A 23,163-nucleotide genomic window follows, 5' to 3' on the forward strand; every position below is an offset into this window, starting at 1 on the left:
TTGCCAGCGATGCCCACATCCCATGAAATGCCCATCCCTAGCTGCCCTGAGAAGGTGGTGGTGAGCCGCCGCCTTGAACTGCTTGTAGCGGTTCGATACACTGAGGGCTTGCTAGGCCACGTTAGAGGGCAGTTAAGAGTCAACCACGCCGATGTGGGATCTGAGTCACACAAGTGTAAGGACGGCAGGTTTCCTTCCCTAAAGGACATTAGTGAAACCGGTTAGATTTTTACAAACTCCGACGGCCTCGTGGCCACTTTTACAGATTTTTTTTAACTGCAGTCAAATTCTCGACGTGCCCGTGGTGGGATTTGAACCCACGTTCTCTGATTAATTCAGGTTTCACGGCTCACTGGTCTGGTGCCATAACCACTGTGCTGCTGTACCCGTAATGTGATGTGCTGGTCGGATTAGATTGGAACACAGCCTGTGTTGTACAAGTTCTAATACAAATCTGACCTTTCTAAATAATTCACGTATAATTACTAGAACCAAGTCCCAGCCACTGGTGAAACTTCACGGCTACTTTCAAGCTATTGAAGTCGGTGCTTTTTGTGCACATACGAGACGAGAGTAAGTCCATCTCCAGACGACGTCCCGCTCCTTCGCGCCACTTGTCAAATTCCGGCCACAGGAGCTGGCCTGAGTTCTGTCTCGATCAGCACCGTAACTCGGGAGAAGCCTCGGGCGCTGATGGGATCAGATTTCGGTCTCGTCAGCACATACAGGACAGACGGTTTCATCCCGAGGTCTATGTCTTTAAGATAAATCTTCGTGGGTCAGCCGGGGCTCGAAGGTCGTGGGCTCCAGCCCCGTTCCAGAGACTTGAGCACAGAACCCGGGCTGGCACTCCCAGTGCAGGACTGTCGGAGAAAGTGAGGCTGCGTCTGCCCTCTCGGGTGGACGTGAAAGATCCCTTTTATCATTTTAAACACCTGATCAGATCACCCCTCCACCTCCTGTATGCAATGGAATCCAAGCCTAGTTAATGTAAGGTGCGGTATCATTCGTTACACGGGACTCCTGTCTACAGCCCATGAAGATGTAAGGTGACATGAATCAGTCATTCATGAAAGAATTATGAAATAATACTGAGCGGCCTACGGGTGGCGCTGTCCAGGGAGAGTATAAATACTCGGGCACGGGCCCAGCTTGCGCAGGACATTCTTAACAAGAACTAGTGAAGGACACAACTAGACCGCCATGTTGTAAAACAGTTGATTAAAGCTTAGTTTAACGCTTAGACCAAGTGCCTAGTAGTTTTCTTACGTCATAAGGTGTGGTATCATTCGTTACACGGGGCTCCTGTCTACAGCCCATGAAGAAGTAAGGTGCGGTATCATTCGTTACACGGGGCTCCTGTCTACAGCCCATGAAGATGTAAGTGCGGTATCATTCGTTACACGGGGCTCCTGTCTACAGCCCATGAAGATGTAAGTGCGGTATCATTCGTTACACGGGGCTCCTGTCTACAGCCCATGAAGATGTACGGTGACATGAATCAGTCATTCATGAAAGAAAGAATTATGAAATAATACTGAGCGGCCTACGGGTGGCGCTGTCCAGGGAGAGTATAAATACTCGGGCACGGGCCCAGCTTGCGCAGGACATTCTTAACAAGAACTAGTGAAGGACACAACTAGACCTCCATGTTGTAAAACAGTTGATTAAAGCTTAGTTTAACGCTTAGACCAAGTGCCTAGTAGTTTTCTTACATCAAAAGGTGCAATATCATTCGTTATACGGGGCTCCTGTCTACAGCCCATGAAGATGTAAGGTGCAGTATCATTCGTTACACGGGGCTCCTGTCTACAGCCCATGAAGATGCTCCTGTAACAGTGGGAAGAGCAGAAGGAAACACTCCTTTGGTGCCTATTCTGTGCCAGAGATACTATCGGCAAAGATTAAACTCATCCTAAAGGTTGGTACCGTCACTGCCAGGGTAATTTTTCCAGGGCATTTCATTCCCTCAGAGACTGCTGGGAGTCCCAACCCAGCCGTGGAATTTTAATTGTAATAGTTGGGGCCATTAAAAAGGTGCAGCAGGCGGTTAAAAAGGCTATGTTGGCCTTCATAGCGAGAGGGTTCGAGTACAGGAACAAGGATGTCTTGCTGCAGTTGTACAGGGCCTTGGTGAGACCACACCTTGAGTATTGTGTGCAGTTTTGGTCGCCTTATATGAGGAAAGATGTTCTTGCCATGGAGGGAGTGCAGCGAAGATTCACCAGACTGATACCTGGGATGGCAGGAATGATGTATGAGGAGAGATTGGGTCGACTAGGTTTATACCCACTGGAGTTTAGAAGAATGAGGGGATCTCATTGAAACGTATAAAATTCTAACCGGACTGGACAGACTAGATGCAGGAAGGATGTTCCCAATGGTGGGGGAGTCCAGAACCAGGGGTCACAGTCTAAGGATAAGGGGTAAGCCATTTAGGACAGAGATGAGGAATTTCTTCACCCAGAGAGTGGTGAACCTGTGGAATTCTCTACCACAGAAGGCAGTTGAGGCCAATTCATTAAATATATTCAAGAAGGAGTTAGATATATTTCTTAAGGCTAAGGGGATCAAGGGGTATGGGGAGAAAGCAGGGACAGGGTACTGAATTTGGATGATCAGCCATGATCTCATTAAATGGCGGAGCAGGCTCGAAGGGCTGAATGGCCTACTCCTACTCCTATCTTCTATGTTTCTTTTAATTGGGCTCCCACTGATTCCATCAGTTCTGTCCTGCTCGGACTTGCTGTTGGCAGCGGGAACACCACCAGCCCAGGCATTAGCTTAAAATTCTCAACAGAATTGGGAAATTCCGAGAGTGACACCTGTCGAAAGAACCTGCCAATAACCAAGGCAAGAATCCAACCCTGACTTCATCGTGTATTTATTTATACTAAATATTTATATAAAATGTCACTATTTGAAGAGGAAGGACATTCTAAAAAGTAATCATCAAATCCTATGTCAGAAATGGAGATATGAATTCACCATGAAATGCTTTCTCTGGATAACTTCAAACTGTATCCAAGGGGAATACACGGTAACCAGGGGGACAGCACGGTAACCGAGGGGACAGCATGGGAACCGGGGGAACAGCACGGTAACCGGGGGGACAGCACGGTAACCGGGGGGGACAGCATGGTAACTGAGGGGATAGCACGGTAACCGGGTGAACAGCACTGTTACCGAGGGGATAGCACGGTAACCGGGTGAACAGCACTGTTACCGAGGGGATAGCACGGTAACCGGGTTAGACTTAGACACCAGGAGGTTTACAAGCATCTGTTTTTCTAACATTGTGACAATATTGTACAACACACTTCCCATTTAAGAGTGTCAGATAGTTGAAGGCTTTAATGATTGGTGAAGGTAAATGTTTTGTGGTTTAGACAGAAAAAATGATCTTAGAGTGGCATTCCCAAACGCCGGGAATCCCAGGCAATAACCGAGTATGGGGAGAGCAGGAATATGGTATGGAGATAGAGGATCAGCCACGATCATATTGAATGGCGGAGCAGGCTCGAAGGGCCGACTCCTGCCCCTATTCTATGTTTTCTATAAAAACAGAAGCTGGCGTTAACCAGCGGTTCTGGCAGTGGTGTTTCAGTAGCTGCATTTATTGTTCGGTTCCTTCATTTATTTAAAATACAGTTCACACTTGTTTTACAACACTGCTGCAAAGTGCTGAAAATCATTTTTTGCAGATTATCTGGGAAAGTTTAAAAAAGTTGCTTTGTAAAATCAGTCAACCCGATCGGGCTGAACTGGGCGTAGAAAAGTCTCATCACCTGTTGGCCGCTCGCAGGAACTGTTCCAAGTCAGTGGGGGGTTGCCAACTCTCCAGGATTGCCCTGGAGTCTCCAGGAATTAAAGGTTAATCCCCTGGACACTGCTGTGAGCAACACCCGGGAGAAAATAACGTTCGTTTAATTTTCTTTGAACATTTTACTTTATTAGTTATAAAAATTTTGGTGATGGAAAAAAGGTGGTTTGGAGGCGAGAGATCGTATGATGAAGCCTCCAGGAATAGGTCCACCAAGAGTTGGCAACCCTACAAGTCAGTGCAGGCCGCACCCCTGCCCCGGAGGTATTTGGTTGCAGGCGGAAGCTCTTGCTGTCTGAAGTGTTTCCCGAGCCCTTCGCTCGGTCAGCCGGCCGGGGTCGGGCCGTCGGGGTCAGAGGTCGGAGTGGAGGGTTCGGCTCGCCTGACCTTGTCGAACTCCAACGCGATTTTCAGAGCGGTGGCGTTGAGGCCGACGGACTGCAGGTTGCAGAGAATGGCGACCACTACTCCCCGCGGAGGGAGCCCCGCCTCCGCGGGCCCAGCGCCGACGCCCGGGGGGTCCTCGGGGAGGACCAGCAGGACGCTGCTGGCGCCCACCGACCCGCCCGTGTGGGTGAGGTAGTGCCTCCGGCGCCGGCACTGCCCGCACTCCTGCCCCTGCTCCACCACGCCCCAGCCCATGGCGTACCCGCCGTCCCTGTCCCAGCTCAGCTCGGTGTTTTCCACCGGGCTCCAGATCATCCTGATGGTGGCCGGCCTGAGGTAGCCTGGGAGCAGCGTGTGATGGTCATCCGGCAGCCGCTCGGCCTGGTAGCTGTACAACATGGCGCTGCCAAATCTCAGGAGGTCGCGCACCGTGGAGAGGAATCCCCCGCCGGCCCACTTGTACGAGCTGTCCACATACGGGCAGTTCACCAGACGCCCCTTCTTATTGTAAACGTAGTACCTGTCGTAGGGCAAAAAATGGAGAAGGTTCAATCACCTGGATAAAAAGAACTACCATTTCTACAGCCCCTTTCCCAGAGCGCTTTACAGCCAATGAAGTATATTTGAAATAACAACAGAAAATGCTGGAAAAACTCAGCAGGCCAGGCAACATCCGTGGAGAGAAAATAGAGTCAACGTTTCGGGTCAAAACCCTTTGTCAAGACTGAAAAAGCACAGGGAATGAAATAGATTGAAAGGCCAGGCTGGGAGAGAACAAAAGAGAAGTGAAGAGACATTAAGAGGTATTCAAAACGAGACGAGATGGTGATAGGACTAGTGGAGACAAAAGACGGCTCTAGATTAGGTGTGAAATGCGCTGGCAGAATGGGAGACAGCTGCCATGTGGGAGAGAGAAAAAAAAGGAAAGGGGGGGGGGGGGGGAGGGAAAAACCAAAACAAAGGGGTGGATAAAATATAAGTAAAAATGTAATAGGGGCCGAGGTTATGATCTGAAATTGTTGAACTCGATATTGAGTCCGGAAGGCTGTAAAGTGCCTAATCAGAAGATGAGGTGCTGTTCCTCGAGCTTACGCTGAGCTTCCGTGGAACAATGCAAGAGGCCGAGTACAGTGAGGTCTGAGTGGGAATGGGGCGGTGAATTAAAATGACAGGCGACCGGAAGCTCGGGGTCACCCTTACGGACAAGTATATTTGAAGTGTGGTCACTGTTGCAATGTAGGAAACACGGCAGCCAATTTGCGCACAGCAAGCTCCCACAAACAGCAATCTGATAATGACCAGATAATCTGTTTTAGTGATGTTGGTTGAGGGATAAATATTGGCCCCAGGACACCGGGGAGAACTCCCCTGGTAGGGGGAGGGGTAACAAGGCCTGGGTGGGAGCCTTGGCACCTCCGGCAGTCCCAACCACTGACCAAGGCTGATATACAATACTTGCCAGGTGGTAGGTTTTAAGTTTGATGAGGAAGCACAGAGAGTTCCAGAAGCTTCATTGCTGCTTGTTACAGTGATGAGACATTTTTGTCAGACCCATTAAGATGGCGTCAGCCGTGACTCTTGTCTCTGTGTCAGAAGGTTGTAGGTTCAAAGCCCACTTCAGCACATAATCCAGGCTGACACTCTGGTGCTGCACTGTCGGAGGTGCCATCTTTCGGATAAGACGTTAAACTGAGGCCCCGTCTGCTCTCTCAGGTGGACGTAAAAGATCCCACGGCACTATTCGAAGAAGAGCAGGGGAGTTCTCCCCGGTGTCCTGGCCAATATTTATCCCTCAACCAACATCACTGAATCAGATTATCTGGTCATTATCACATTGCTGTTTGTGGAATCTTGCTGTGTACAAATTGCCTGCTGTGTTTCCTACAACAGTGATTACACTCCAAAAAGTACTTAATTGGCTGTAAAGCACTTTGGGGCATCCTGAGGTTGCCAAAGGCGCTATATAAATGCAAGTATTTCCTTTTTACATATCAGGATTTGGAGAAGGTTACGAGGCCCCATGTGATTCTCCGTGGGGATACAGGCAGCCCCTGTATCCTCCTCCTCCCTTCCTGGGCCTTTGTTCACTGAGTCCCTGCACAGGTACCAGCTGCTGAAACATTTCTGGCCCTCGCCTTCCACCCACCATTAAACACTGGAGACCAAGGTTAAACCGAGGCCCTCGCACCCAGCGTGTGCACAGTGCGAGGGCTGGAGATACAGCACAGGCACACTGGGTGTCTACAGCCCGGCTTATCTCTCCATGACTTCCTTTGGTCAAAGGCTGGGTGTGTGTCAGGAGTGGGAATGCCTGGTGCTCCTGTGTCAGGAGTGGGAATGCCTGGTGCTCGTGTATCAGGAGTGGGAATGCCTGGTGCTCCTGTATCAGGAGTGGGAATGCCTGGTGCTCCTGTGTGAGGAGTGGGAATGCCTGGTGCTCGTGTGTCGGGAGTGGGAATGCCTGGTGCTCCTGTGTGAGGAGTGGGAATGCCTGGTGCTCCTGTATCAGGAGGGGGAATGCCTGGTGCTCCTGTATCAGGAGTGGGAATGCCTGGTGCTCCTGTGTCAGCAGTGGGAATGCCTGGTGCTCCTGTATCAGGGGTGGGAATGCCTGGTGCTCCTGTATCAGGAGTGGGAATGCCTGGTGCTCGTGTGTGAGGAGTGGGAATGCCTGGTGCTCGTGTGTCAGCAGTGGGAATGCCTGGTGCTCGTGTGTGAGGAGTGGGAATGCCTGGTGCTCGTGTGTGAGGAGTGGGAATGCCTGGTGCTCCTGTATCAGGAGTGGGAATGCCTGGTGCTCCTGTATCAGGAGTGGGAATGCCTGGTGCTCCTGTATCAGGAGTGGGAATGCCTGGTGCTCCTGTATCAGGAGTGGGAATGCCTGGTGCTCCTGTGTCAGCAGTGGGAATGCCTGGTGCTCCTGTATCAGGAGTGGGAATGCCTGGTGCTCCTGTGTCAGCAGTGGGAATGCCTGGTGCTCCTGTATCAGGAGTGGGAATGCCTGGTGCTCGTGTATCAGGAGTGGGAATGCCTGGTGCTCCTGTATCAGGAGTGGGAATGCCTGGTGCTCCTGTGTCAGCAGTGGGAATGCCTGGTGCTCCTGTGTGAGGAGTGGGAATGCCTGGTGCTCCTGTATCGGGAGTGGGAATGCCTGGTGCTCCTGTGTCAGCAGTGGGAATGCCTGGTGCTCCTGTGTGAGGAGTGGGAATGCCTGGTGCTCCTGTGTCAGGAGTGGGAATGCCTGGTGCTCCTGTATCAGGAGTGGGAATGCCTGGTGCTCCTGTATCAGGAGTGGGAATGCCTGGTGCTCGTGTATCAGGAGTGGGAATGCCTGGTGCTCCTGTATCAGGAGTGGGAATGGAATGCCTGGTGCTCCTGTATCAGGAGGGGGAATGCCTGGTGCTCGTGTGTGAGGAGTGGGAATGCCTGGTGCTCCTGTATCAGGAGTGGGAATGCCTGGTGCTCCTGTATCAGGAGTGGGAATGCCTGGTGCTCGTGTGTGAGGAGTGGGAATGCCTGGTGCTCGTGTATCAGGAGTGGGAATGCCTGGTGCTCGTGTGTCAGGAGTGGGAATGCCTGGTGCTCGTGTATCAGGAGTGGGAATGCCTGGTGCTCCTGTGTGAGGAGTGGGAATGCCTGGTGCTTCTGTATCAGGAGTGGGAATGCCTGGTGCTCCTGTATCAGGAGTGGGAATGCCTGGTGCTCCTGTGTCAGGAGGGGAATGCCTGGTGCTCCTGTATCAGGAGGGGGAATGCCTGGTGCTCCTGTATCAGGAGTGGGAATGCCTGGTGCTCCTGTGTCAGGAGTGGGAATGCCTGGTGCTCCTGTGTCAGGAGTGGGAATGCCTGGTGCTCCTGTATCAGGAGTGGGAATGCCTGGTGCTCCTGTGTCAGGCGTGGGAATGCCTGGTGCTCCTGTGTCAGGAGTGGGAATGCCTGGTGCTCGTGTGTGAGAGTGGGAATGCCTGGTGCTCCTGTATCAGGAGTGGGAATGCCTGGTGCTCGTGTATCAGGAGTGGGAATGCCTGGTGCTCGTGTGTCAGCAGTGGGAATGCCTGGTGCTCGTGTGTCAGGAGTGCGAATGCCTGGTGCTCCTGTATCAGGAGTGGGAATGCCTGGTGCTCCTGTATCAGGAGTGGGAATGCCTGGTGCTCCTGTATCAGGAGTGGGAATGCCTGGTGCTCCTGTGTCAGGAGTGGGAATGCCTGGTGCTCCTGTGTCAGGAGTGGGAATGCCTGGTGCTCGTGTGTGAGGAGTGGGAATGCCTGGTGCTCGTGTGTCGGGAGTGGGAATGCCTGGTGCTCGTGTGTCAGCAGTGGAATGCCTGGTGCTCCTGTATCAGGAGGGGGAATGCCTGGTGCTCCTGTGTCAGGAGTGGGAATGCCTGGTGCTCCTGTATCAGGAGTGGGAATGCCTGGTGCCCCTGTATCAGGAGCGGGAATGCCTGGTGCCCCTGTATCAGGAGTGGGAATGCCTGGTGCTCCTGTATCAGAGTGGGAATGCCTGGTGCCCCTGTATCAGGAGTGGGAATGCCTGGTGCCCCTGTATCAGGAGTGGGAATGCCTGGTGCTCGTGTGTGAGGAGTGGGAATGCCTGGTGCTACCTGTATCAGGAGTGGGAATGCCTGGTGCTCCTGTATCAGGAGTGGGAATGCCTGGTGCTCCTGTATCAGGAGTGGAATGCCTGGTGCTCCTGTATCAGGAGTGGGAATGCCTGGTGCTCCTGTATCAGGAGTGGGAATGCCTGGTGCTCCTGTATCAGGAGTGGGAATGCCTGGTGCTCCTGTATCAGGAGTGGGAATGCCTGGTGCTCGTGTGTGAGGAGTGGGAATGCCTGGTACTCCTGTATCAGGAGTGGGAATGCCTGGTGCTCGTGTGTCAGCAGTGGGAATGCCTGGTGCTCCTGTATCAGGAGTGGGAATGCCTGGTGCTCCTGTATCAGGAGTGGGAATGCCTGGTGCTCCTGTGTGAGGAGTGGGAATGCCTGGTGCTCCTGTGTCAGCAGTGGGAATGCCTGGTGCTCCTGTGTCAGGAGTGGGAATGCCTGGTGCTCCTGTGTCAGCAGTGGGAATGCCTGGTGCTCCTGTATCAGGAGTGGGAATGCCTGGTGCTCATGTGTCAGGAGTGGGAATGCCTGGTGCTCCTGTGTCAGCAGTGGGAATGCCTGGTGCTCGTGTGAGGGGAGTGGGAATGCCTGGTGCTCCTGTATCAGGAGTGGGAATGCCTGGTGCTCCTGTATCAGGAGTGGGAATGCTGGTGCTCGTGTGTGAGGAGTGGGAATGCCTGGTGCCCCTGTATCAGGAGTGGGAATGCCTGGTGCTCGTGTGTGAGGAGTGGGAATGCCTGGTGCTCCTGTATCAGGAGTGGGAATGCCTGGTGCTCCTGTATCAGGAGTGGGAATGCCTGGTGCTCCTGTATCAGGAGTGGGAATGCCTGGTGCCCCTGTATCAGGAGTGGGAATGCCTGGTGCTCGTGTGAGGGGAGTGGGAATGCCTGGTGCTCCTGTATCAGGAGTGGGAATGCCTGGTGCTCATGTGTGAGGAGTGGGAATGCCTGGTGCTCGTGTGTGAGGAGTGGGAATGCCTGGTGCTCGTATGTGAGGAGTGGGAATGCCTGGTGCTCCTGTATCAGGAGTGGGAATGCCTGGTGCTCGTGTGTGAGGAGTGGGAATGACTGGTGCCCCTGTATCAGGAGTGGGAATGCCTGGTGCTCGTGTGTCAGGAGGGGGAATCTCTGGTGCTCCTGTGTCGGGAGTGGGAATGCCTGGTGCTCCTGTGTCGGGAGTGGGAATGCCTGGTGCTCCTGTATCAGGAGTGGGAATGCCTGGTGCTCGTGTGTGAGGAGTGGGAATGCCTGGTGCTCGTGTGTGAGGAGTGGGAATGCCTGGTGCTCCTGTGTCAGGAGTGGGAATGCCTGGTGCTCCTGTGTCAGGAGTGGGAATGCCTGGTGCTCCTGTATCAGGAGTGGGAATGCCTGGTGCTCCTGTGTCGGGAGTGGGAATGCCTGGTGCTCCTGTGTCGGGAGTGGGAATGCCTGGTGCTCCTGTATCAGGAGTGGGAATGCCTGGTGCTCGTGTGTGAGGAGTGGGAATGCCTGGTGCTCGTGTGTCAGGAGTGGGAATGCCTGGTGCTCGTGTGTGAGGAGTGGGAATGCCTGGTGCTCCTGTATCAGGAGTGGGAATGCCTGGTGCTCCTGTGTCGGGAGTGGGAATGCCTGGTGCTCCTGTATCAGGAGTGGGAATGCCTGGTGCTCGTGTGTCAGGAGTGGGAATGCCTGGTGCTCGTGTGTCAGGAGTGGGAATGCCTGGTGCTCCTGTATCAGGAGTGGGAATGCCTGGTGCTCGTGTGTCAGGAGGGGGAATGCCTGGTGCTCCTGTATCAGGAGTGGGAATGCCTGGTGCTCATGTGTCAGGAGTGGGAATGCCTGGTGCTCCTGTGTCGGGAGTGGGAATGCCTGGTGCTCGTGTGAAACCCACTCACTCACCACCTCCAGGGCACTGAGAATATATCACATTACAGCTTTCACCCAGCAACACCAAAAACTGCCCCCCCGACCTGGTTACCCCTCCCCTCCCCTGCCCAGGCCTGGTTACCCCCCTGCCCCACCCAGGCCTGGTTACCCCTCCCCCTCCCCTGCCCAGGCCTGGTTACCCCTCCCTCCCAGGCCTGGTTACCCCTCCCCCTCCCAGGCCTGGTTACCCCTCCCTCCCCCTCCCAGGCCTGGTTACCCCTCCCCTCCCCCTCCCAGGCCTGGTTACCCCTCCCCTCCCCCTCCAGGCCTGGTTACCCCTCCCCTCCCCTCCCCCCCCCCCCCCTGCCCAGGCCTGGTTACCCCTCCCTCTCCCCCGCCCAGGCCTGGTTACCCCTCCCCTGCGCAGGCCTGGTTACCCCTCCCCCACCCAGGCCTGGTTACCCCTTCCCTCCCCCTCCCCCGCCCAGGCCTGGTTACCCTTCCCCTTCCCGCCCAGGCCTGGTTACCCCCCTCCCCCGCCCAGGCCTGGTTACCCTTCCCCTTCCCGCCCAGGCCTGGTTACCCCCTCCCCCGCCCAGGCCTGGTTACCACCCCCTCCCCTCCCCCTCCCAGGCCTGGTTACCCCTCCTCTCCCCCTCCCAGGCCTGGTTACCACTCCCCCACCCAGGCCTGGTTACCTCTCCCCCCCAGGCCTGGTTACCCCTCCCCCTCCCAGGCCTGGTTACCCCTCCCCTCCCTGCCCAGGCCTGGTTACCTCTCCCCTCCCCCTCCCTGCCCAGGCCTGGTTACCCCTCCCCCTCCCCGCCCAGGCCTGGTTACCCCTCCCTCCCCGCCCAGGCCTGGTTACCCCTCCCCCTCCCCGCCCAGGCCTGGTTACCCCTCCCCTCCCTGCCCAGGCCTGGTTACCCCTCCCCTCCCTGCCCAGGCCTGGTTACCCCTCCCCCTCCCCGCCCAGGCCTGGTTACCCCTCCCCTCCCCCTCCCTGCCCAGGCCTGGTTACCGCTCCCCCCCCCTCCCAGGCCTGGTTTACCCCTCCCCCCCCCTCCAGGCCTGGTTACCCCCTCCCCTCCCCCCCCCCTCCCAGGCCTGGTTACCCCCCCTCCCCCGCCCAGGCCTGGTTACCCCCCCCCTCCCCCGCCCAGGCCTGGTTACCCCTCCCCTCCCAGGCCTGGTTACCCCTCCCCTCCCCCTCCCCGCCCAGGCCTGGTTACCCCCCTCCCCCCGCCCAGGCCTGGTTACCCTTCCCCTTCCCGCCCAGGCCTGGTTACCCCCTCCCCCGCCCAGGCCTGGTTACCACCCCCTCCCCTCCCCCTCCCAGGCCTGGTTACCCCTCCTCTCCCCCTCCCAGGCCTGGTTACCACTCCCCCACCCAGGCCTGGTTACCTCTCCCCCCCAGGCCTGGTTACCCCTCCCCCTCCCAGGCCTGGTTACCCCTCCCCTCCCTGCCAGGCCTGGTTACCTCTCCCCTCCCCCTCCCTGCCCAGGCCTGGTTACCCCTCCCCCTCCCCGCCCAGGCCTGGTTACCCCTCCCCTCCCCGCCCAGGCCTGGTTACCCCTCCCCCTCCCCGCCCAGGCCTGGTTACCCCTCCCCTCCCTGCCAGGCCTGGTTACCCCTCCCCTCCCTGCCCAGGCCTGGTTACCCCTCCCCCTCCCCGCCCAGGCCTGGTTACCCCTCCCCTCCCCCTCCCTGCCCAGGCCTGGTTACCGCTCCCCCCCCCTCCCAGGCCTGGTTACCCCTCCCCCCCCCTCCCGGCCTGGTTACCCCTCCCCTCCCCCCCCCCTCCCAGGCCTGGTTACCCCCCCTCCCCCGCCCAGGCCTGGTTACCCCCCCCCTCCCCCGCCCAGGCCTGGTTACCCCTCCCCTCCCAGGCCTGGTTACCCCTCCCCTCCCCCTCCCCGCCCAGGCCTGGTTACCCCTCCCCTCTCCCTCCCGGGATGGTATGGCGAGGTGAGGGATGGACCAGCCAATGCCGTCCCAGCCCCTTCCCCAATCATTCACCCCAGCTCCACAGAGAAGCGGGAGGAGGCGCTATAGAAAATACAATTTCTTTCTTTCTCTTTATTGTTAATTTATTTACTCAGTCAAGTTCCCACAGTTACATAGTTCCCCCCGTCTCTGCACCTGCTCAGTATCTGTTACATCTCCAGCTTTTTCCAGTTCTGATGAAGGGTCCCAGACCTGAAACGTTAACTCTGTTTTTCTCTCCACGGATGCTGCCTGGCCTGCTGAGTTTTTCCAGAATCTTCTGTTGTTATTTCAGATTTCCAGCATCCGCAGTATTTTGCTATTGTATTAGTGTTTGGTTCACTGCCATCCCTCTTCTAGGAATGCCCACCTTGAAGAAGTTCTGCTCTTCTCTCCGACGTGATTTCCGTTTGTCTCTTCAAACTTGTTCAAACTTGTTCATCTTCATTGTTTTCAGTTTCCCTTCTCGGTTTTGATCAGGTATCTGCCAAGACTCGGTTTCACAGCCACATCTCTTTCCTCAGTAACAGTCTCCGGTTCCGAGTTATTCCACGTGGATTCCAACTAAACTTCCACCCTTCGTGTTTCGGATCCACCCAGGTTTACAAATATCTCCTCGATATTCATCGTTCCTCGAACTACTGCTCTCGCCGCATCTTGAGATCCACGCTCAACGCCATGCGCCGCCACATGAACAACCTCGACCTCTCTCTTCAGCAGCACTGACACACTCTATCTCAAAGCTGTCTGGCTCCACAGTTCCATTTCATCTGTCGATTCATCCGACGCTTCAACAAAAAACTTTTTTTCTTCCTTTCTGATGTCAAGGATCGCAAGCTTCATCAACTCGTGGACACCAACGCCCCTCCGGAACCTTCTTCCCTGTCACTTTCCTCTGATCCCATCCCTTCTTCCAATCTCACCCCCTGCCGTGTTTTCACTATCCCCTCTGACCTTCCCCTCTCTGACCCCAAACGATCAGTTCTCAGCAAAGGCCTGAACTTCATCCCCTTACGCCCCCATCTCAATGAATTTCGAGCTCGGCACGATGCTGAGTTCTTTTTCCATCGCCGTGCCCACTTCTTTGGCCAGGAGTCTTCCCCCCTGGCATGGCTGACCCTTTCTCCCGCTTTCAGAATTCCCGTTCTACCTGGACCCCTCCCCCTGGCCTCTTACACTCTCTAGATCTTTTCATTGCTAACTGCCGCCGCGACATCGGCCGTCTCCATTTCTCTGCTCCCCTCTCTCACTCCAACCTAACTCCCTCTGAACTTGCAGCACTCCATTCTCTCTGATCCAACCCTAACATTATCATTAAACCTGCTGATAAGGGTGGTGCTGTTGTTGTTTGGCGAACCGACCTCTACCATGCGGAAGCTGAATGCCAACTCTCCGACACCTCCTCCTACCTCCGCCTGGACCATGACCCCAGTAGCAAACATCAAGCCATTGTTTCCAAGACTGTCACTGACCTCATCTCCTCTGGAGATCTTCCCTCCATGGCCGCCAACCTCAGAGTCCCCCAACCCCGCACAGCCCGCTTCTACCTCCTTCCCAAGATCCACAAACAGGACTGCCCTGGTAGACCCATCGTTTCGGCCTGTTCTTGCCCCACGGAACTTATCTCTTCCTATCTCGACTCTATTTTTTCTCCCCTTGTCCAGGCTCTTCCCACCTACATTCGCGACTCTTCTGACGCCCTCCGCCACTTTAATAGTTTCCAGCTTCCTGGCCCCAACCGTCTCCTTTTCACTATGGACGTACAATCCCTCCACACCTCCATCCCCCACCAGGATGGCCTGAGGGCGCTCCGCTTCTTCCTTGAACAGAGGCCCGACCAGTCCCCATCCACCACCACCCTCCTCCGCCTGGCTGAACTTGTTCTCACATTGAACAACTTCTCCTCTGACTCCACTCATTTCCTCCAAATCAAAGGTGTTGCTATGGGTACCCGCATGGGTCCTAGCTATGCCTGCCTGTTCATGGGACATGTGGAACATTCTTTGTTCCAGTCCTACTCAGGTCCCCTCCCTCACCTCTTTTTTCGGTACATCGATGACTGTATTGGTGCCGTTTCCTGCTCTCGCCCTGAACTAGATAAATTCATTCACTTTACTTCCAATTTCCACCCTTCCCTCACCTTCACATGGTCCATCTCCGACTCTTCCCTTCCTTCCTTGACTTCTCCGTCTCCATTTCTGGCGATTGGCTTTCGACAAACATCCACTACAAGCCCACCAACTCCCACAGCTACCTGGACTACACTTCCTCCCACCCCGCTTCCTGAAAACACTCTCTTCCATTCTCCCAGTTTCTCCGTCTCCGCCGCGTCTGTTCTGACGATGCCACCTTCCATTCCAGTGCTTCCGACATGTCTTCCTTTTTCCTCAACCGAGGATTCCCCTCTACCGTGGTTGACACGGCCCTCAACCGTGTCCGTTCTATTTCCCGCACTTCTGCTCTCACCCCTCCCTCCCTCCCAGAACCACGATAGGGTTCCCCTTGTCCTCACCTTTCACCCCACCAGCCTCCACATTCAACAGATCATCCTCTGCCATTTCCGCCACCTCCAACGTGATCCCACCACCAAACACATCTTCCCCTCACCTCCCCTTTCAGCATTCCGAAGGGACCGCTCCCTCCGCGACACCCTGGTCCACTCCTCAATCACCTCTAACACCCCTTCCCCTCCCCACGGCACCTTCCCGTGTAAGCGCAGGAGATGCAACACATGCCCTTTTACCTCCTCCCTTCCCACTGTCCAGGGCCCCAAACACCCCTTCCAGGTGAAACAGCGATTTACTTGTACTTCTTGCAATTTAATATACTGTATTCGCTGCTCACGATGTGGTCTCCTCTACATTGGGGAAACCAAACGCAGATTGGGCGACCGCTTTGCGGAACACCTCCGTTCAGTCCGTACGGGTGACCCTGAGCTTCCGGTCGCCTGTCACTTTAATTCTCCGCTTCACTCCCACTCTGATCTCTCTGTCCTCGGGCTATTACATTGTTCCAATGAAGCTCAACGTAAGCTCGAGGAACAGCACCTCATCTTTCGATTGGGCACTTTGCAGCCTGCCGGACTCAACATTGAGTTCAACAATTTCAGATAATTATCCCTGCCCCCATTTTTCATGCAGTATGATTTTTGCCATTCCCATTTGCAACATTTTATCTTTCCTATCTCTTACAAAAGTACAGGATGTTCTTTCAATTCCTTCCTCCCCTCCTAAACCCCCCCCCCACCTGTCTCTGCACCTGCTTAATATCTGTTACATCTCCAGCTTTTTCCAGTTCTGATGAAGGGTCCCGGACCTGAAACGTTAACTCTGTTTCTCTCTCCACGGATGCTGCCTGGCCTGCTGAGTATTTCCAGCATTTTCTGTTGTTATTTCCCATAGTTACTGTATGTCTTTAGCCCAAACTGATTCCTTTGCTGTCCCCTAGTGGCTTCATAGAGAAACTGAGCCACTATTGATACCAATGCTGAACCCTCGTTAGGCTTGGAGCTAACGTTAGTGTTACAACAGGTTATCATTGTAAATGCCCATTACAGTGCTGCCCGCAGGGGGAAAATATAAGGGCATTCCCACGGGGATTCTCCCGATCGACTGCCATAATTTTGTTGGAAACCCCGGCGAAGCAGCAGTTACGCCAGGAGATTGACCACAGATATTTTGCCCCAAAGCGAGCAAAGCTTCACTGTGAGGATCTCCCCGTGCGATCGACGTAGACAGCTCGGAGATACAAGCCAGCGAGCATTAACCTTGGCAAACCATTGGTGGCTCCACTGGTTGTCTACTCCCATCGATTCGAGTCCATTTACCTGCAGTGTGTTTACTGCAAGGTTTAAAAATCCTCAGTTAAACTGCTGTTAAAAAGATCTTTTTTAACGTTCTATTATTGCCCAGCCTGTACTCACAGTAAACAGTGAGTTTAAACATATTGGATCCACCAGCATTTCCCATCAACTCCAAATAAATCCCAGGACTGGCGGACTAGGTGTTGATTAATCCCAGCGTGATCTTAAATCTGTTGTAACCGTTGAACCAGCCTCAGGTCTCAACCCTCTTGAAAGAATTTGATGCTGAAGATTAGGTTCCGAGTAACAGGATGTCACCCATGATGCTGTCACTTACTTGGTGAGCGTACAGCTCAGACCCGATTATCAGAGTGACGGCTAGGGCCAATTCGGCACAGGAGGAGGCCATTCGGCCCATCGTGCCTGTGCCGGCTCTTTGAACGAGCTCTCCAATTTAGCCCCACTCCCCCCTGCTCTTTCCCCACAGCCCTGCAAATTTTTCCTTTTCAAGCATTTATCCAATTCCTTTTTGAAAATTTACGATTGCTACCACAAGGAGTAGTCGAGGCCCAGGAAATGTATTAGTAATTGTAAGGTTTCATTAGTACTAGTTTACTAGCAGTAATAAATCTTATTAGGTGTAGTAGGGTTTATTAATTAAAAATTAATGAATTGAGACTCAATAAAAATGGCAGAACAGGTGATGTGTTGCGACTGCAGTATGTGAGAGTTCCTGGACGCCAGTGTGATCCAGACGAACACGTCTGTGATAAGTGTCTGTGGCTTGAGGAGCTTCAGCTCAGAGTTGATGAGCTGGAGGCCGAGCTGCGGACTCTGCGATGCATCAGGGAGGGGGGAGAGTTACCTGGACACTTTATTCCAGGAGGCAGTCACGCCCCTTAGGATAGGGTCTTCTGATTTGGTCAGTGGTCAGGGACAGGAGGATGTGACTGCGAGTGAGGCAGGTATGGGGACCCAGGAGGTGGAGGAGCCTCAGCCTTTGCAATTGTCCAACAGGTTTGAGGTTCTTGCGGCCTGTATGGATGAAAGCGGTGGCTGCAGGATGGATGAGCAAACTGACCATGGCACTGAGGTACAGGAAGCCATTCAAGCGGGGGGAGTTAATAGGAATGTAGTGGTAATTGGGGACAGCATAGTCAGGGGGATAGATACAGTCGCCACTCCCCAAGAAGTCACTTGTGAGGGTGGTGTACAGGCCCCCTAACAGTAACCACATGGTAGGATGGAGTATAAAGGAAGAAATAATGGGAGCTTGTCAGAAGGGTACGGCAATAATCATGGGGGATTTTAACCTGCATATCGACTGGAAAAATCAGATGGGCAAAGGTAGCATAGATGAGGAGTTCATGGAATGTTTTCGGGAGTTTCTTACAACAGCACGTTCTGGAGCCAACCAGAGAGCAGGCTATACTAGACCTGGTATTGTGCAATGAGATAGGATTAATTAATGACCTCATAGTGAAGGCGCCCCTAGGTAGCAGCGATCATAATATGATTGGATTTTACATTCAGTTTGAGAGAGAGAAGTGTGGGTCCAAGACTAGTATTTTAAACTTAAATAAGGGCAATTATGAGGGCATGAAAGCAGAGCTAGCTAAAGTGAACTGGCAAATTAGGTTAAGGGATAGGTCAATAGAGTTGCAGTGGCAGACATTTAAGGGGATACAGTATTTCAAAATACACAGAATATATACATTCCAACAAGAAAGAAAAATTCCAAGGGGAGGACCCACCATCCGTGGTTAACTAAAAAAGTTAAAGATAGTATTAAACTTAAAGAAAAAGCATATAATTGCACAAAGATGGGTGGCAGGTCAGAAGATTGGACAGAATATAAAAAACAGCAAAGAATGACTAAAAGATTAATAAGGAGAGAAAAATTAGAGTACGAGAGAAAGCTGGCTAGAAATATAAAAACAGATGGTAAGAGTTTCTGTAGGTATTTAAAAAAGAAAAGAGTTAACAAAGTGAGCGTTGGTCCTATAAAAAGTGAGTCTGGAGAATTAATAATGGAAAATAAGGAGATGGCAGTTGAATTGAACAGGTATTTTGCATCGGTCTTCTCTATAGAGGATACAAGTAACATCCCAGAAATAGCTGTAAATCAGGAAATGGAAGGGAGAGAGGAACTCAAGAAAATTATAATCACCAGGGAAGTGGTACTGAGCAAATTGTTGGAGCTGTGGGCTGACAAGTCCCCGGGTCCTGATGGACTTCATCCTAGGGTCTTAAAAGAAGTGACTAGTGAGGTAGTTGATGCATTCGTTTTAATTTTCCAAAATTCCCTAGATTCGGGGAAGGTTCCATTAGATTGGAAAATAGCGAATGTAACTCCTTTATTTAAAAAGGGAGGGAGACAGAAAGCAGGAAACTACAGGCCAGTTAGCTTAACATCTGTCATAGGGAAGATGTTAGAAGCTATTATTAAAGACGTTATAGCAGGGCACTTAGAAAAGTTCAAAGTAATCAGGCAGAGTCAACATGGTTTTGTGAAAGGGAAATCATGTTTAACCAATTTATTGGAGTTCTTTGAGGAAGTAACATGTGCTGTGGATAAAGGGGAACCGGTGGAAGTACAGTACTTAGATTTCCAGAAGGCATTTGATAAGGTGCCACATAAGAACATAAGAAATAGGAGCAGGAGTAGGCCAATCGGCCCCTCGAGCTTGCTCCGCCATTCAATAAGATCATGGCTGATCTGATCCTAACCGCCAATCTACTATCACAGAACCATCTCCTGAATCTAACAGAATTAGACACACGAAATAGGAGCAGGATCAGGCTACACGGCCCCTGGGCCCGCTCCGCTACCCACAGGGCCATGACCGATCCGAACCTAGACTCATGTCCAAATCAAAGGTTAATGCGGAAAATAAAAGCTCATGGTGTAGGGGGTAACATATTGGCATGGATAGAAGATTGGCTAGCTAACAGGAAACAGAGAGTAGGCATAAATGGGTCATTTTCTGATTGGCAAGATGTAACGAGTGGTGTGCCACAGGGATCAGTGCTGGGGCCTCAACTTTTTACAATTTATATAAATGACTTGGATGAAGGGACCGAAGGTATGGTTGCTAAATTTGCTGATGACACAAAGATAGGTAGGAAAGTAAATTGTGAAGAGGACATAAGGAGGCTACAAAGAGATATAGATAGGTCAAGTGAGTGGGCAAAGATCTGGCAAATGAAGTATAATGTGGGAAAATGTGAAGTTGTCCATTTTGGCAGGAAGAATAAAAAAGAAGCATATTATCTAAATGGTGAGAGATTGCAGAACTCTGAGATGCAGAGGGATCTGGGTGTCCTAGTGCATGAATCGCCAAAGGTTACTGTACAGGTACAGCAAGTAATTAGGAAAGCTAATAGAATGTTATCGTTTATTACGAGGGGAATTGAATACAAAAGTAGGGAGGTTATGCTTCAGTTATACAGGGCATTGGTGAGACCACATCTGGAGTACTGTGTACAGTATTGGTCTCCTTATTTAAGGAAGGATGTAAATGCGTTGGAAGCAGTTCAGAGAAGGTTTACTAGACTAATACCTGGAATGGACGGGTTGTCTTACGAGGAAAGGTTGGACAGGCTAGGCTTGTATCCGCTGGAGTTTAGAAGAGTAAGAGGTGACTTGATTGAAACATATAAGATCCTGAGGGGTCTGGACAGGGTGGATGTGGAGAGGATGTTTCCTCTTGTGGGAGAATCTAGAACTAGGGGTCACTGTTTAAAAATAAGGGGTCGCCCATTTAAGACAGAGATGAGGAGAAATATTTTCTCAGAGGGTGGTGAGTCTTTGGAACTCTCTTCCTCAGAGGGCGGTGGAAGCAGAGTCTTTGAATATTTTTAAGGCAGAGGTCGATAGATTCTTGGTAACCAAGGGGGTGAAAGGTTATCGGGGGTAGGCGGGAATGTGGAGTAATCGGATCAGCCATGATCTTATTGAATGGCGGAGCAGGCTCGAGGGGCCGAGTGGCCGACTCCTGCTCCTAATTCGTATGTTCGTATGAATGGCAAAAATGCGGCCAATGGCCCAACTGGTCTATCCCGGTGTTGATGCTTCATATGAGCCTCCTCCCACCCCTCTTCATCTCTCCCCATCAGCATATCCTCCTATTCCTTTCTCCCTCATGTACTTATCTAGCTTCCCTTTCAATGCATTTTTCTCAGCTTCAAATATTTATCCAATTTTCCCTTTACAGATTCAATGGGCCGGATATTCCGACCCCCACGGGTGTGTGCGAGGTGTGTGCGGGGCGTGTACGCACCCGTAGGGGCCGCGCGAGTGCCGGGTTTAGGCCTGCGAAGTGCAGGCGCTGAAACCCGGCTCTTGTGATCTGTGGAGAATCCTCTCGACAGATCATCGCCTGCCTGGGAGAAGGGCCTCCGCGGGGGGAGAGTTCCGCTTTCTGCACAACCTCCGCCCGCTGAAAACCTTTCGAAATCTTACACCCGGTAAAAGCGTAAGGCCTGCTATTACCAGCACAAGAGTTAAAAAAAAAAAAACATTTTTTTCACTCATTTATAATTAAAAAATACTTTTAAAAAAGGTAAGTTTCTTTTTAGCCCCGTAAAAAAACTTGAATTATTTTTTCCAAAAAATTAAATTTGTTTAAAATATTTAATTTAATGTAATTCTAACTAATTTTAAATATGTGATGTTTTTTAAAAATGTATTTTGCGAACCGCCTGCGCCCCTGGGGATACCTGGGCCTCTGCACATTTCGTAGAGCAGAGGCCCAGGATCGCAAGTCTCGGGACCTATGGAGCCGGCAGGTAAGTGCGTAGATTATTTCCGATCGGAGGCATCTGCCTGCAGGAAGCCTCTGATCGGAAAATCCGGCCCAATGTCTACCTCAACCACTCCCTGTGGCAAACCATTCCAGGCTTCAACAACCCACTGCATTGAAGAAATTGCTCCTAACCTCTCTCTTCACTCTCTTAGTAATCATTTCAAATTGATCACCCCCCAACCCCCAACTCATCACTGACTCCCCAAACAGAGGAAACAGTCTTTCCCTATTCATCAAAATTCTTCGTAAGTTTCAAAACCCCGACTAAATCTCCTTTAGCTTTCTCTGCGCCGGTGGAAATATTTGCAGTATTCTAAAGCTCCCATGAACTATAGCTCCCATTCCTGGTGAACCTGTAAAAGCTGTAACGACGTGAGGACCAATCTCGAACCAGCAGAGCACAGCTGCGAGGTGGAAAAGGTCAAGCAGAGAAGGCCAAAGGCCAAAGGCCAGGAAGGACCTCCCAGCGGGACCTTTTATTTTGGGGCCTAGCTTTTCAGGCCTCGGCCGCTGCCCGTGTATTTTCTGGGCAAACTGTGGAAAGTTTCAGGTCTGAATAATTTTTTGAGGGCTTGATGAGTTAGTAATAATTAATCACACAGCATGAGGCTCCAACAAACCTCAGCACCATCTGGACACTAATAAAATGCAGTCTGTGTGATCCTGGCCCCCTTTGTGCTCATCCCGGCATTCTGCCAGCAGGTCTGATCATAAAATTGCTCCAAAATATCTACAATAGTGGCGGGGCTGGAAGATGTCACTCCATCGGGGGGCCGCTGAGATTTATATAAACCATGCGAGAGAAACTTCAACAGCCGGCAGAGTCCCCCCAAAAATGGTGACGCACCCCATAACTCTCCTGAAATAACTTTACATCATCGGTTTATAGAGCCTGCAAAATGCCCCCCCCGAAGTCGTGTTCAATCTGCAGAGGCGGTGGAGTTTGTAAGTCATGTGACAAGAAAGGAAGAAAAAGAAAGAGAGAGAGAAAGAAGAGGGAAAGAAAGAAAGAGGTCAAGAAGGAAAGACCTTTCACGCGCCCAGGATGTCCCAAGATGCTTTACAGCCAATGAAGTACTTTTTGAAGTGTAGTCACTGTTGTGACACCGAACAGCGTGCTCTCTGTTACATCACCTCCAGTTCCCACGTTACTTTGGATGTTCTTCCCATTGCCTTTTTCAGTCTCCCCACTTCAAAGGCTTCCTGCCGGTGCGGCCCTGTAACTACCTGGGAGGTGGTGTCCAGGTGGAATACTGCCTGATTTTCCTCCCGTCCCTCATGTTGGACGTGTCCGAGTGTCTGCTCAGCTCTGATCGGAGTCACCACATGGGGTGATGTAGAAACAAACCTACACCCATCCCTCTGTGACACGGGGCACTGGAGTACACTGTCCCCACACAGGGACATTTTTAACCCTAACTAGTAATAACATGCAGCATATGTAACTAAATGTAAATATAAATATACCAAGACAGGCACACGCGCACGGACACAACAACAACTTGCATTTACATAGTGCCTTTGACATAGTAAATACATCCCAAGGTGCTTCACAGGAGCGTTATCAAACAAAATTTGACACCGAGCCATGTAAGGAGATATTAGGACAGGCTTGGTGAAAGAGGCAGGTTTTAAGGAGCGTCTTGAAGGAGGAGATGCTGCAATGATTAGGTCCCACCAGCAGGGGATGCTGTGTGACAGCATGGTGGGAGACGCTGATCTCCATTCGCAATACAAGCAATGTACAGGCAATTGGGTTTCATTACTAAAGGGTACATTAAAGTCATTGAAATCCCGCAAATTACTCTCGGGTTAACATTAGTTACACCTGTGCTATAATTTCAAATCGGCAGCGTGCATGAGCGCAAAGAAAGGACAAACTTGAAAGAACTAATTGGATAGCTCTTT

The 23,163-nt window shown here is 52.1% G+C and overlaps 1 protein-coding gene across 1 annotated transcript in view; it reads right to left on the minus strand.

The window, feature by feature from the left end:
- Nucleotides 1-3,596: 3,596 nt before the first annotated feature.
- lactb (lactamase, beta) overlaps nt 3,597-23,163 on the minus strand; it is a 124,503-nt gene continuing 104,936 nt past the window's right edge. Inside the window, exon 6 of the mRNA XM_085972059.1 lies at nt 3,597-4,730. Coding sequence (XP_085828185.1) covers nt 4,148-4,730 — 583 coding nt within the window. The 3' untranslated portion in view covers nt 3,597-4,147. The remainder of the gene's footprint in view (nt 4,731-23,163) is intronic.

This window comes from Somniosus microcephalus, chromosome 32 (assembly GCF_052327205.1).
Source record: "Somniosus microcephalus isolate GS21.2 chromosome 32, FLI_Smic_1.0, whole genome shotgun sequence".
NCBI classification, from domain to species: Eukaryota; Metazoa; Chordata; class Chondrichthyes; order Squaliformes; family Somniosidae; genus Somniosus; species Somniosus microcephalus.